This window comes from Pseudophryne corroboree, chromosome 7 (assembly GCF_028390025.1).
Source record: "Pseudophryne corroboree isolate aPseCor3 chromosome 7, aPseCor3.hap2, whole genome shotgun sequence".
Classification (NCBI taxonomy): Eukaryota; Metazoa; Chordata; class Amphibia; order Anura; family Myobatrachidae; genus Pseudophryne; species Pseudophryne corroboree.
Genome location: NC_086450.1, coordinates 34,933,808 through 34,949,164, shown reverse-complemented (window position 1 = coordinate 34,949,164; position 15,357 = coordinate 34,933,808). Strand labels below are relative to the sequence as shown.

The 15,357-nt window shown below is 47.0% G+C and overlaps 1 protein-coding gene across 5 annotated transcripts in view; it reads right to left on the bottom strand.

Moving 5' to 3' along the window:
• The window catches only part of LOC134944371 (aldehyde oxidase 1-like), a 267,367-nt gene that overhangs the window by 176,326 nt on the left and 75,684 nt on the right, over positions 1 to 15,357 (bottom strand). For 2 of the 5 annotated variants that reach the window (XM_063932949.1, XM_063932952.1), the window contains 5 exons: positions 7,641 to 7,749; positions 7,289 to 7,415; positions 4,669 to 4,730; positions 4,516 to 4,566; positions 2,832 to 2,909 (listed from right to left, as the gene is read on the bottom strand). In XM_063932949.1, coding sequence (XP_063789019.1) covers positions 2,832 to 2,909; positions 4,516 to 4,566; positions 4,669 to 4,730; positions 7,289 to 7,415; positions 7,641 to 7,749 — 427 coding nt within the window. Of the gene's footprint in view, positions 1 to 2,831; positions 2,910 to 4,515; positions 4,567 to 4,668; positions 4,731 to 7,288; positions 7,416 to 7,640; positions 7,750 to 7,869; positions 7,967 to 15,357 lie in introns of all 5 variants that reach the window. The other 3 variants (XM_063932953.1, XM_063932950.1, XM_063932951.1) reach the window with 3 other exon arrangements.

Sequence of the window (15,357 nt, the reverse complement as noted above, 5' to 3'; positions counted from 1 at the left end):
GAAATAACAATCTGGGAAATAAATGTCATGTGACCCACATTAACCGCAGATTATACAGCAGATTACAATTATAACACTTAATCATATTAGGTAATGCCCTGTTTCTCCCCATGGTAAAACTAAGTACCGGTAATCAAATACAATACTGGTTGTTCCTAAACCTACATTTTGTTTCATCATGTAACAAAGTAATTAAAAGAAAGTTCAATGTTCTGCTAAGCCTTGCATACTAATCCTTATATCATCGGCACTTCTCCCTCTCGTCTCATTTCTTAAGAATACTGGCTGAGGTTTTATTGCCAAAATCAGAACCGGGCCAGGGTAAGGGTTCCGAGAGGGGGGGTGGGGCTGGTACAGAGTGTGTGTGTAGCTGGTATAGAGGGTGTGTGTGTGTGGCTGGTATAAAGGGGTGGGTGGGGCTGGGAGAGAGAGAGAGAGAGAGAGAGAGAGAGAGAGAGAGAGAGAGAGAGAGAGAGAGAGAGAGAGAGTGTGTGTCTGGTATAGAGTGTGTGTGTGTGTAGCTGGTATAGAGGGTGTGTGTGTGTAGCTGGTATAGAGGGTGTGTGTGTGTGTGTGTGTGTGTGTGTGGCTGGTATAGAGGGGGTGGGGGGGCTGGTATAGAGGGAGGGGGGGCAGGGCTGTGTGTGGCTGGTATAGAGGGTGTGTGTGTGGCTGGTATAGAGGGGGTGTGTGTGTTTGTGGCTGGTATAGAGGGGGTGTGTGTGTGGCTGGTACAGAGGGTGTGTGTGTCTGGCTGGTATAGAGGGGGTGGGGGGGCTGGTATAGAGGGGGTGGGGGGCAGGGCTGTGTGTGGCTGGTATAGAGGGTGTGTGTGTGTGTGTGTGTCTGGTATAGAGGGTGTGTGTGTGTGTGTGTTTGTGGCTGGTATAGAGGGGGGTGTGTGGCTGGTATAGAGGGGGTGTGTGTGGCTGGTATAGAGGGTGTGTGTGTGTGTGTGTTTGGTATAGAGGGGGTGTGTGTGGCTGGTATAGAGTGTGTGTGTGTGTTTGGTATAGAGGGGGTGTGTGTGTCTGGTATAGAGGGTGTGTGTGTGTGTGTGTGTGTGTGTGTGTGTGTGTGTGTGTGTGTGTGTGTGTGTCTGGTATAGAGGGTGTGTGTGTGTGTGTGTGTGTGTGTGTGTGTCTCTGGTATAGAGGGTGTGTGTGTGTGTGTGTGTGTGTGTGTGTGTGTGTGTGTGTGTGTGTGTCTCTGGTATAGAGTGTGTGTGTGTGTGTGTGTGTGTGTGTGTGTGTGTGTGTGTATGTGTGTGTGTCTGGTATAGAGGGTGTGTGTGTGTGTGTGTGTGTGTGTGTGTGTGTGTGTCTGGTATAGAGGGTGTGTGTGTGTGTGTGTGTGTGTGTGTGGCTGGTATAGAGGGTGTGTGTGTGTGTGTGTGTGTGTGTGGCTGGTATAGAGGGTGTGTGTGTGGCTGGTATAGAGGGTGTGTGTGTGGCTGGTATAGAGGGTGTATGTGTGTGTGTGTGGCTGGTATAGAGGGTGTGTGTGTGTGTGTGTGTGGCTGGTATAGAGGGTGTGTGTGTGGCTGGTATAGAGGGGTGTGTGTGTGGCTGGTATAGAGGGTGTGTGTGTGTGGCTGGTATAGAGGGTGTGTGTGTGTGTGTGTGTGTGTGTGTGTGTGTGTGTGTGTGTGTGTGTCTGGTATAGAGGGGGGGGTGTGGCTGGTATAGAGTGTGTTTGTGTGTGTTTGTCTGGTATAGAGTGTGTGTGTGTGTGTGTGTGTGTGTGTGTGTGTGTCTGGTATAGAGGGTGTGTGTGTGTGTGTGTGTGTGTGTGTGTGTGTGTCTGGTATAGAGGGTGTGTGTGTGTGTGTGTGTGTGTGTGTGTGTGTGGCTGGTATAGAGTGTGTTTGTGTGTGTGTGTGTGTGTGTGTGTGTGTGTGTGTGTCTGGTATAGAGGGGGTGTGTGTGGCTGGTATAGAGGGGGTGTGTGTGTCTGGTATAGAGGGGGTGTGTGTGTGTGTGTGTGTGTGTGTGTGTGTGTGTGTGTGTGTGTCTGGTATAGAGGGTGTGTGTGTGTGTGTGTGTGTGTGGCTGGCATAGAGGGGGTGTGTGTGGCTGGTATAGAGGGTGTGTGTGGCGCTGGTATAGAGGGTGTGTGTGTGGCTGGTATAGATTACCCAGGTCCGAGCTTCCCTGGAGGGCCCAGGTCAGCTTGAGAGGTGAAGCAGCGGCCCCTGGGGCAGATGTATTAACCTGGAGACGGCATAAGGAAGTGATAAACCAGTGATATGTGCAAGGTGATAAGCACACCAGCCAATCAGATCCTAACTGTTAATTTACATATTGGAGCTGATTGGCTGGTGCCTTTATCACCTTGCACATATCACTGGTGTTTCACTTCCTTATGCCGTTTCCAAGTTAATACATCTGCCCCCCTGTTCGGTGTTTCATAGGGCACTGTATGCAGAGTGGGGTATAGCCACACCTACACATTTGGCCACGCCCTCTATAGTACCCTGGCCTATCTAATGTCTCGGCAGCCCTGTATCAAGGAACTATTAGGCCTTAGTCCCCCTCGCTGTGGATATTTTTTTTACATTTATGACAACGCCAGATTTTCATTTCCCACGTGTAAACGTAACAGCCTGCAAACATCGGCGGGTTCCGTGCAACTCTGCCCGATGTTTTAAAGTAGCAATCATTAGACATACAAGACCAGGCTGGTTAGTGTCCAGCTCACATTCTGCCTTGTATACATTACATACGTTATTACATTTATTCACATTGACAAACAAAATTTATAAAATCTATCAACTGCGCTTCTTGTTGTAGTTATAAATACCCCGCGCATTTCACTCTCTGGAAACTCACCGTCAGCTCAGGTGGGAAGATCAGCTCTTGCGTTGCGTCCAAAGGTAAGAGATCCTTTTCATTGAACAGTTGGGGCTGCTAGAAGCAACAAAAAGAAGATCAAATAAACGTCAAATAAGGTTTTCAACTATAAAAGAATTACAATAGCACTAACCATGGGGTATAATTAATTACTATGCCGCGGTTCGTCAAACCTGTCCATCATCGTTGGATTTGATCAATAATTACAAAACAGTAACAGTTATTAATGCTGAACCAGGCTTGCTTATAGCAGTCAGTATACCAGCCTCTAATTCCTACTCATTGATGGAGAGAGAATTGACTAACATAGGAGAGGAATGGGTTAAACATCCTGTGAGGGGTGGACCTAGCTGTGAGGTAGTACAGCCTTAGGAAAGGGGGAGGGTTAAGGTATATATAGGCTGGAGTGGCCATTTTAGGTCTCTTTGCTTGCTGAAATTTCTTCCCGCCCTCCCGCCCTAAGGGTAGAGGTTGTTTTGTTTGACGCGGAGTGCATTGGCGGTTAATTGATTAGCTGTTTTCATTCGTTGGCTATTTATAGGCGGAAAAGAACGGCAGTTTGTAGTTGTATGGTTTTTTATAGGTAGTAAGTTTCAGTGTTATTATGGTTTAGGTGCACTCACCTCCATCGACTTAATGGCCGCTCGACCACCCATCCGGGAGGCAGCGGCAGGGCACCCAGGAGCGGTGGGAAGTCACTGTGGGGGTTGTGTTGACACCTATTACCGGTTTGGATAGGGTGCTGGACGGTTCCGGTCAGTTTACCAATTTAAGTTTACCAATAGTTTAATAGAGCCGTTCTTTTTTCTGCCACCATTATGCCGGCTGATTCGGCATCTTAACAAAATTTTCCCAATTACAGGTTTTGCTATGGTTAGGGTCAAATAAATAGCTAGCAATTTTTCTGCCAAAATCATGTCTCCGTGTCTTTATTTACTGGTATAGAAGGTAACTAAGGTTTACTTCAATAAAAGGGGTCCACCAAATATCACTAGGATGTTTAATACTACTGGAGCACACTGTCATGTCAAGTTCTCCTGTTGGCTGCAGTTGGCTACCACCACTCTTAGGGGGTAATTCAGACCTGACCATGGCAGCAAATTTGTTCGCAGTTGGGCAAAACCATGCGCACTGCAGGGGGGATAGATATATAACATGTGCAGAGAGAGTTAGATTTGGGTGGGTTATATTGTTTCTGTGCAGGGTAAATACTGGCTGCTTTATTTTTACACTGCAATTTAGATTTCAGTTTGAATGCACCCCACCCAAATCTAACTCTCTCTGCACATGTTACATCTACCCCCCCTCTTGCAGTGCAATATGGTTTGCCCAACTGCTAACAAATTTGCTGCTACGATCAGGTCTGAATTACCCCCTTAGTTAATACTGTAGCTTGGAGAACCTATTCCTTCAGCTTAACCCACTCCCCCTGCAAGATCACATGTGAAGCAGTTTAAAAATCTATTTGAATGGTCTGGTGCGCTGACCTTTACCCCCTGATAGCAATGACTGCTGATCACCACTTGCTGGACCCCCGCTCTATAGCTGTGCGGGTGCCTGCAGCACCTGGGGTCACAGCAGAGCCCGATACAACATCATACATATCCTTACAAAGGTAAAACGCAAAGATTACCATGTGAGCAAAAATTAAACTTTATGATACCTTTGTCTCAGGCAGCTTATTCTCTTCCTCCACTTTGTTTAAGCAGCAGGACTGAAAGATAGAATTCAGCCCTGTTACAGCTCTGAATAAATTATGGCTAATAAACAGTAACAAGATAATATCTATATAACAAATGTACATACGAGCACCAACCTTATCAAAAGTTCTGAAACCATCCAATATCGGCCGGTAGCCTGTGCACCTACAGAGATTTCCTAAAACGAGAAAACCGCTATTAGCAACATATAATTGTCAAAAAATACAAACTGGCATATTTATTAATATTTTTAATAATTGTTTTAGTTTTACTGGAATGTATTCAAGGGCTTTTGGAGCAGTTTGCTTGAAAAATTACTCCAAACCCTTTAATTAAAATTTTTCAGTTTTTTTTTTTTTTAACCTGCTAGCTCCCCGGTGCAGTGATCGGTGTCCCAGTGAACTCGCTTCCTGCACTGTGACCCCGTCAACTGATGTCTGCTGTAAATCGGCATCTCAGTTTACAGCAGATGATGGGTCACAGAGCTGGAAGCCGGTGATCAGATGACTGGAGCCGGAGGAGCTCACCCGGTCACCGATCGCCAGGTAAGTGTGGAGGGGGTCGCATCCAGCGGCGGTGTCGGCAGTGGCAGATGCGCAGCACATACTTTTCTGTGCAAAATACCCAGAGAAGTCTGCGGAGAGTATTCACAAGGATAGAGCTGTCTTGCAAGCTCCGTCCCTGCATGCACTAATTGATACATCCTTGTGATGTACTGTATCAGTTATCGCATTACGGATTGGGGAGATTTTATCACATCCCATCTACATCTGAGATGCGGATTGTGATAAATATGCCCCAGAGAGAGAGAAAGGAAGAGCACATTTAGAACAACTTGAAATTATATACCAAACAGATCATAGGGGGAGACAGGGCCGGACTGCCCATCTGGCAATTCTGGCATATACCAGGAAGGCCGATGGGCAGGTGGGCTGGTATGGTCCCACAGAGAGCCGGGAAGGCCGCGCACAGTGCAGCCTCCGACTCTCTGATCTTGGAAATGGGGGCATGCCATGAGTTCATGCACCCTGACTCGCGGTACGCCCCCGTGCGTTGTGTCCGCGCGCCCCCAGGATGTGCGTTTCCATGGTAATGGGAACGTGCTGCGAGTCCAAACCCGCCTGACTCGCAGCACACCCCCGTGAGTCATGTCCTTTGAGGAAGGTAAAGTGGAGAAGTTGAATATAGCAACCAATCAGCTGTTAATTGTCAATTATCTGGTACAGTCTATAAAATGTTAGTTAAAAGCTGATTGTTTTCTATTTTCAGCTTCACTTTATCTCTGTGAAAGGTGTGATACATTTCCCCCATAGTTTGTAATGAACACAAAGTAATGCAAAGTCTTATTTGGTTGAAATGAGCAGATTATATTACTGTGAAACCTAATTAATGTCATTAGGCTCTTATATTTGGTTGCTGCTGCTCTGATTGGCTGATGAATCAAAGCAGATTAGTATAAACAGGTCTGAGGGCTAGTTTAGACCTGATCGCTAGGCTGTGTTTTCGCACGGCGGGCGATCAGATCCGAACTGCGCAGGCGCAACGGACGGCTGCAAAGGGGGTCAGCGACGTGTTTGTGCGAAGGATCCATTTGCATGGGCGTTCGCAAAGAGATTGGCAGGAAGAGGGCGTTTGTGGGTGGCAGCTGGCCGTTTTCAGGGAGTGTTTGAAATAAGCAGGCGGGACCAAGCATTTAAAGGGAGACTGTGTGACGTCAAGTCCCGAAGAGGCTGATGTGATCGCAGCAGCTGAGTAAGTCCTGGGCTGCGCAGAGACTGCACAAAATCAGTTTGTGCCGCTCGGCTACACATGCGATCGCACACTTGTACAGTGAAAATACCCTCCTCCTGTAGGCGGCGACTATCTGAACACAGGAACGCAAAATTTGCTTCCTAGCGATCAGATCTGAATTACCTCCTTGGTCTGTGGATTCTTTTATACAGTATAACTGGTAGAATTTATGTACTGATTTTATTGCCATGGTCTGAGGGAGGTAGAGGATTTGCATCAGCTGGCTTGGCATTGATGAAGAGTATATGTGTGTCTGAGGGATATAGAACCAGAGAGGTTACAACATACACGGACAAGCCGACCAGGGGCTGGATGTAGAGACGCACGGGTTGGCCGGAGGTGCGGGGTCCCTGGTTGAACTCAGATGTGTTCTTAAAGCGGCAACCGCATACAAGGCATAACCATGCCTTATAAATGATTGCCGCTTTAAAAAAAATGTCCGAGTTTGGCGGGGAACCCACACCTCCGGCCAAATGATGAAGACAGTGGACAGGAAAACAGGGGTATGGCCTCGTGGCACTCCTCCGTGCTACTGTATGTCGGGCAGTCGAGCAGTGCACCGGGAAGCTGTGCAGCTCGGCCAGCCTGTCTCTCTGTGTAGCCAGACCGGCCCATCAGGTCATCGTCCTTTCTGTCACTAGCCACAAGTGCCAGATGGGCAGTCCCCTGTGTCCAACTCAGCCCCCAAAGGGCAAGCCTACTTGCATATAAAGTGCACATCAGTGAGTGTTTGTTACTGCAGTAAATAAAATCTTCCACAATGCCCCAACGTCCAAACCCAACAATGCTCTGATCAACTCCTTGGATTTAATGTTGGGCCGGGACGTGAACCTGCACAAAAGTAGCCTAAACACCTGTGAAACGTTACAGCCAAAACTGGTCTGTAAGTGCGCTCTGTGTATTCAGCACTGTACATGTGGACATTGGGTGGCTTTGGTTACCTACCAGATAAGTAAGCAAGGATGTCCTCAATGGTGGGTTCCGGGTTATTTCTCAGTAAGGAGTACATGGACATCACCATGCCAGGGCTGCAGAACCCACACTGGGAGCCGTGAGCTTTAGCTAACCTCTCCTACAGAGCGAAGATGAAATGCCAGACAGCGACGCATTAATAGAAGGCTACGATTAAAGTCCAAACAATGTTTTCCAATATATATGAGAGGACCACCACTACCAGTTAGGTGCAGAACAGTTCCGTCACCGTAGGAAGGTTTATGCTTTCACCCAAATGTAATAAAGTCAGCGCCCCCTCATTACAGCGCCATTATACTGCCCCCCTATCAGTTACTCGGCCTACCTGGACTGGATGCAGCCGTGTTGCCGAATTTCCTATTCCTTCTGTTGTGGTAACGGCCATCCCGTGGAGGGAGCAGATAGGGAGCAGGCAGGCTGTGGCTGGATAGTGTCTGGCAGTGTGTAAAGGATTATACAACAGCAGAGCAAAGATTGTTCCAAATAAGAAATAGAGCTCATTAATACTGAACGCCACCTCAGCGGCCCTTCCCTTCTCCTAGGCCATTGGATACCAACAGGTACTTAAACACAGCATCTGGAAGAACACATGTTGAATACCCCCGCTCTATGGCAAGATGTTCTCTACTCTTTCAAGTTCTGTCACCAATCCTGGACAGACAAAAGAACAGATGTGTCCACATACCTCTTTGCCAGGGCCGGATTAAGGGCCACATGGGCCTGAAAATATTCAAGGGCCTATTGTGAGAAATGGGGCAGGAGGTGTGATCAGTGCTGTGTGACTGTGGACAGAGCCATCTGGGCGTGTACACCCCCGTCACTATAAGCTCCAATGTCTCCCTAGATATGTAAAAATAGAAAAAATTGCATAATTTGTGCGATAATTAGAAATGCAATCTTAATAGTTTAGATTTTTGGCTGATAATGTGGCCAGCTGGTGGCTAGTGATCATCAAGCTGCCAGTGTGATGGGCCTATTTTTATGTGAAGGCCTGGAGCTGGAGCTCCATCCGTCCCATTGTTAATTTGGCCCTGATCTTTGCTATATCCCGCCATGTATTGCACGGTTTTGCATGCCATAGACTCAGAGATTCAGCCATGCATTGTGAATTTTTTTAATTTGCTTCTTAAATATGTTACTTTATACATATTCTATTATGGCAACCAAAATTTTTTAAATCCATCCACTCGCTACTCGTGAAAAACAGCTGAGCCGTGTTTTGCATGTTGTGCCAAACTGAGCAAAATAGCAAAGATGTAAGTGGACACATCTCAATTATTATGTCGGCACTGATGAAATGCCGACATGATTAAAATGTTCAAAATACATCCCTGGTGATCTAGTGGTGACTTACCTGGTACTGCGGGACCGGCGTCTACAGCAGTGGCTTCCGGGTCAAGCAGTGATGTCCTGATGACTTTCGGAGGATCCTGCGATGCTTTTGGCACTGAGTATGGCTAACCTTAACCCCAAACCCCCCCCCTAGTACCTACCAGTAGTCTCCCCTCCCATTGCCTAACCCTCCACTGCTGCTGCCTAACCATCGCCTTCCCCTGTTACCTAACCATAGCGTCCCCTCCCATATCCTAACCCTAACCCTCCACTGCCGCTGCCTAACCATCGCCTTACCCTGTTACCTAACCATAGTGTCCCCTCCCATAGCCTAACCCTCCCCTAGTACTTAACGGTGGTCTTCCCTCCCATAGCCTAACCCTAACCCTCTGCTGTCACTGCCTAACCCTCACCCTCCCCTAGTACCTAACCATAGCCACCCCTCCCATAGCCTAACACTAACCCTCTGCTACCTAACCCTCACTCTCTCCTAGTACCTAACCGTAACCTCCCCTCTCATAGCCTAACCCTAACCCTCCGCTGCCTAACCATCGCCTTACCCTGTTACCTAACCATAGCATCCCCTCCCATAGCCTAACCCTCCCCTAGTACTTAACGGTGGTCTTCCCTCCCATAGCCTAACCCTAACCCTCTGCTGTCACTACCTAACCCTCACCCTCCCCTAGTACCTAACCATAGCCACCCCTCCCATAGCCTAACACTAACCCTCTGCTACCTAACCCTCACTCTCTCCTAGTACCTAACCGTAACCTTCCCTCTCATAGCCTAACCCTAACCCTCCTCTGCCGCTGCTTAACCCTCACCCTCCCATGGTACCTAACCGTAACCTCCCCTCCCTCGCCTAACCCTCTGCTGCCACTGCCTATCCCACACCCTCCCCTAGTACCTAACCGTAGCCTCCCCTCCCATAGCCTAATCCTAACCCTCCGCTACTGCTGCCTAACCCTCACCTTCCCCTGTTACCTAACCGTAGCCTCCTTTCCCATAGCCTAACCCTCCGCTGTCACTGCCTAACCCTCACCTTCCCCTGGTACCTAACCGTAGCCTCTCCTCCCATAGCCTAACCCTAACCCTCCACATCCGCTGCCAAACCCTCACCCTCCCCTGGTACCTAACCGTAGCTTTTCCTCCCATAGCCTTACCCTCCACTGCTATTGCCTAACCCTCCCCCTCCGGTCCCTGCAAAATGTTAACATTTCACATGCCAACATTGTGAACATGTTGACATTCTGCAGATGCTGACGTTCGAAGTCGACATTTCAACAATGTCACCTTTACTGTCGACATTGCGGTGTTGACATGACTACATCCCATTGCAGATAAACCTGTTTCGGCCCCTATTTTTATATCAAAATTAGTTTCTGTGCACTGACTGTTAAGAAAAGATACAGTAATATTCCCTATTGTAGTGCAACAATATATAATTTGTAGTGCAGGTAGTGTAACAGCATTTTGTGGCTGGGGTAGTACTAGTCACTATCTTTGTGAGAATATTGAGCTCAGTGTTTAGTTCACGTGTTATTTTATAGGAAATTGGTTCAGTAGATGAAACCCTAGATTGAAAGATAAGTGATGAAATATAGATACATGAAACAACCTGTTTTGTTGGCATGGCAGAGGGCAGGGTTGCAGCCTGTGAGATGTGCAGGGATATTGGTATGGAAATTGCCAGGAGCTCTGCATTACAACACAGATTAAATTGCTTCATTTATTACCAAGCACAAAGTGGATTTAATAATATTAGTGCTGCAAAATATCTTGTTGTGTGGTTATGCTAGCAGATTGCAACAAAAGATGTACAGCATATAAAGGGCCCTACACACTTGCCGATAACGATGATATATATGAACGATATCGTTCAAAAATGAACGATAAATCGCTCACATCGGTTAGTGTGTATGCATCAACAATGACCGATGCGAGCCCCCGCAATCGTTCATCGTTGATCTATCCTCGTTTATACATGCAAGTCAGTTGGACGATATAGATGTATGTACTCTCATATCATCCAAATCATCCATCGATATCGTCAAGTGTGTAGGCAAAAATCGTTGGTGAAAAAATCAACCAACGATAATATCGTTAGTCGATATCATTGCTAAAATCGGCCAGTGTGTAGGACCCTTTAGAAGGGAGCGACAACCTATATATTCATCTACCGTCATGTGTGTGTTTAGATTTTATTTTTATTAATTGAAACATTTATTTATATATTTGATTTTTTCTTTGTACTGGTGGGAAGCGGGACATGTGATTGATCTGACTCTTTCTATTTTCTATTTTGAGTTTAACTATTTAAAAATGTTTGAATTGGGTGGGAGAACTACGTGGTCATCCTATCTACGGAAGTAAAAGATCAGAGTCCTAAAAATTTGCATAGTACCTCCTGGAATCTGCAGTGAGGTGGTAGGTGATCCTCCTATTTTGTTGTTATAAATGGTTGTTTGGCACGATGTTACATTGTGGGGAAACTTCCCTGGGGTGGGTGGGATGAGAGACGAGATTGTTTTTTCTTTTCTTTTTGTATCCTTTTTTATATTATATATTATTACTGCGCTACTTCTGCTACATTATATTATTACTTTGCTGACCATCCTTGTTGTATCTGTGTCAATTTGCACTGTTGTTTATGTTGTTTACCTGTGATGTTGATTATTGCTGTTGTATTACTGCTTTGTGTCCTTTTTGATACACACGTGATGCTTCAATAAAAAAAAAAATGTTGGGATTGTCCCATGCATTCTTGAATTCTTTACCGAATGAGTCCCAAACATAACTCATGGGCCCAGATTACCTGGAACCATTATCCTCACTGTAGAAAAGTTCACGTATAGGTGACCTGAGGGTACACGTGCACAGCCATGCTATGCGGTGGAGGGATCCGCTTGGAACCCTCTTCACAACTCCAGACCCATAGGAAAGAGCGAAACTAAGTACAAGCTGCATCTGCAGAGGCCGCTGGTTCTCGCAAGCAAACTCTGACATTTTTTTGGGAAGTTTGCTGAATATTAGGTAGCCCTTTACATAAAACATGCGGAAACTAGTGTTACTGAATAGGCCCCAGTATGTTATTAATGCATACTTGCCTACCTGACCCTCTCCATGAGGGAGAAATATACGTTATGGTAAGAACTTACCGTTGATAACGGTATTTCTCCTATGTCCACAGGTTTCCACAGGATAACAATGGGATATAATGGAGCGACAGCGGATTGGCATCAAACAATCACAAGCTTTCAGTCCTCCCAGGATGCAACGGGCCCGTCCCTATATATCCCCGCCCACTGGCTCAGGCAAATCAGTTGGATTCCAAAGCATTTAGGCAGGAGCATTATATAGAACCCTATTCAGGCGAGAAGAACACACATGCACACCCTTCCATGCAAGAGGGAAGAGTTTAGTGAGTATAAAGATCCTCAAACCAGGTGCGTCAGGGTGGGATCCCTGTGGAAACCTGTGGACATAGGAGAAATACCGTTATCAACGGTAAGTTCTTACCATAACGTATATTTCTCCGGCAGGGTCCACAGGTTATCCACAGGAAAACAATGGGATTTCCCAAAGCAATTTTTAGTGGTGGGGACGCTTCCTGATTAGTCAGGAGAACCTTTCGCCCGAATTCAGCGTCATGAGAGGCAAAAGTATCCAAGGCATAATGTCTAATGAATGTGTTAATGGAAGACCATGTGGCTGCCTTACAAATCTGTTCTGCTGAAGCACCATGTTTTGCTGCCCATGAAGGACCTACCTTACGAGCAGAGTGAGCAGAGACATTAGCCGGAACAAGGAGATGAGCTCGAGAATATGCTTCTGAAATCGTCATTTGAAGCCATCTTGCTAGCATCTGTTTAGTAGCAGGCCATCCCCTCTTGTGAAATCCGTAGAGAGTGAAGAGAGAATCTGTCTTTCTGATGGCACTGGTACGATCCACGTGGACTCTTAATGTCCAGACTACATCCTGCGACGCATCTCCCACAGAAAGTCCCGATACCTGAAAAGCCGGGACTACAACTTCTTCATTAAGGTGGAATTTAGATACCACCTTTGGAAGATAACCAGACCTAGTTCTGAGAACTGCTTTATCTGGATAAAAAAAATCAGAAAAGGAGACTTACATTACACTTCTACCTGATGCCATAGTCAGTAGAAAGAGAACTTTAGCTGTCAACCATTTAAGATCCACTTTATCGTGTGGTTCAAATGGAGCACCTTGAAGGGATTTAATAACCAGACTTAAATCCCAAGGCACTGCAGGAGGAACAAAAGGCGGTTGAATGCGCAGCATTCCCTGGAAAAAAGTACGCACATCCAGTAAATTTGCAATTTTCTTTTGAAACCATACAGTCAATGCTTACACTCTCAAGGAAGCCACTTTCAGACCCTTTTCTCTAACGTCCTAAGTGGATGCTGGGACTCCGTAAGGACCATGGGGAATAGCGGCTCCGCAGGAGACAGGGCACAAAATAAAAGCTTGAGATATCAGGTGGTGTGCACTGGCTCCTCCCCCTATGACCCTCCTCCAAGCCAGTTAGATTTTTGTGCCCGGCCGAGAAGGGTGCAAACTAGGTAGCTCTCCAGAGCTGCTTAGAATAAAAGTTTAGTTAGGTTTTTTTTATTTTCAGTGAGTCCTGCTGGCAACAGGCTCACTGCATCGTGGGACTAAGGGGAGAAGAAGCGAACTCACCTGAGTGCAGAGTGGATTGGGCTTCTTAGGCTACTGGACGTTAGCTCCAGAGGGACGATCACAGGTTCAGCCTGGATGGGTCACCGGAGCCGCGCCGCCGTCCCCCTTACAGAGCCAGAAGAGACGAAGGTCCGGTGAAAGCGGCGGCAGAAGACATCCTGTCTTCAAGACTAAGGTAGCGCACAGCACCGCAGCTGTGCGCCATTGCTCTCAGCACACTTCACACTCCGGTCACTGAGGGTGCAGGGCGCTGGGGGGGAGCGCCCTGAGACGCAATATAACACACATATACCTTAGCTGGCAAAAGGAATACATCACATATAGCTCCAGGGCTATATGGATGTATTTTTTCCCCTGCCATTTTACACAAAAAAGCGGGAGTTAAGGACGTCGTGAAGGGGCGGGGCCTATCTCCTCAGCACACTGGCGCCATTATTCCCTCACAGCTCCGCTGGAAGGACGGCTCCCTGATTCTCCCCTGCAGTACTGCATCTGATTCAGGGTAAAAAAGAGAAGGGGGGGCATTTTGGCAGCAAATAACTAGATTAACAGCAGCTATAAGGGATTAACACTTATATAAGGTTATCCCTGTATATATATAGCGCTGGGTGTGTGCTGGCAGACTCTCCCTCTGTCTCTCCAAAGGGCTAAGTAGGGTCCTGTCCTCTATCAGAGCATTCCCGGTGTGTGTGCTGTGTGTCGGTACGCGTGTGTCGACATGTATGAGGAGGAAAATGAGGTGGAGGCGGAGCAGTTGCCTGTGTTAGTGATGTCACCCCCTAGGGAGTCGACACCTGACTGGATGATTGTGTTTAAGCAATTAAGTGATAATGTCAGCAATTTACAAAAAACTGTTGACGACATGAGAAAGCCGGCAAATCAATTAGTGCCTGTTCAGGCGTCTCAGACACCCTCAGGGGCCCTAAAACGGCCGCTACCTCAGTGGGTCGACACGGATCCAGATACAGATACTGAATCTAGTGTCGACGGTGACGAGACAAACGTAATGTCCAGTAGGGCCACACGTTACATGATCACGGCAATGAAAGAGGCATTGAACCTTTCTGACACTACAAATACCTCAAAGGCGGGTATTATGTGGGGTGTGAAAAAACTGCCAATAGTTTTTCCTGAGTCTGAGGAAATAAATGAGGTGTGTGATAAAGCGTGGGTTTCCCCCGATAAAAAACAGCTAATTTCTAATAAGTTATTAGCACTATACCCTTTCCCGCCAGAGGTTAGGGCACGGTGGGAAACACCCCCTAGGGTAGATAAGGCGCTCACACGTTTATCTAAACAAGTAGCGTTACCGTCCCCTGATACGGCCACCCTCAAAGAACCAGCTGATAGGAGGCTGGAAAATATCCTGAAAAGTATATACACACATACTGGTGTTATACTGCGACCAGCAATCGCATCAGCCTGGATGTGCAGTGCTGGAGTCGCATGGGCGGATTCCCTGACTGAGAATATTGATACCCTGGATAGGGACAATATTCTGTTAACTATAGAACATTTAAAGGATGCATTGCTATATATGCGTGATGCGCAGAGGGATATTTGTACCCTGGCATCAAGAGTAAGCGCAATGTCCATCTCTGCCAGAAGAGCATTATGGACCAGACAGTGGTCAGGGGACGCAGATTCCAAACGGCACATGGAAGTATTGCCGTATAAGGGGGAGGAGTTATTTGGGGCTGGTCTAACAGACCTGGTGGCCACGGCAACGGCTGGAAAATCCACCTTTTTACCCCAGGTTACTTCACATCAACAGAAAAAGACACAGTCTTTTCAAACTCAGTCCTTTCGTTCCCATAAGTACAAGCGAGCAAAAGGTCACTCTTTTCTGCCCAAGGGCAGAGGAAGAGGAAAAAGGCAGCACCATGCAGCCGCTTCCCAGGAGCAGAAGCCCTCCCCTGCTTCTGCCAAGTCTTCAGCATGACGCTGGGGCTTTACAAGCAGACTCAGACACGGTGGGGGCCCGTCTCAAGAATTTCAACGCGCA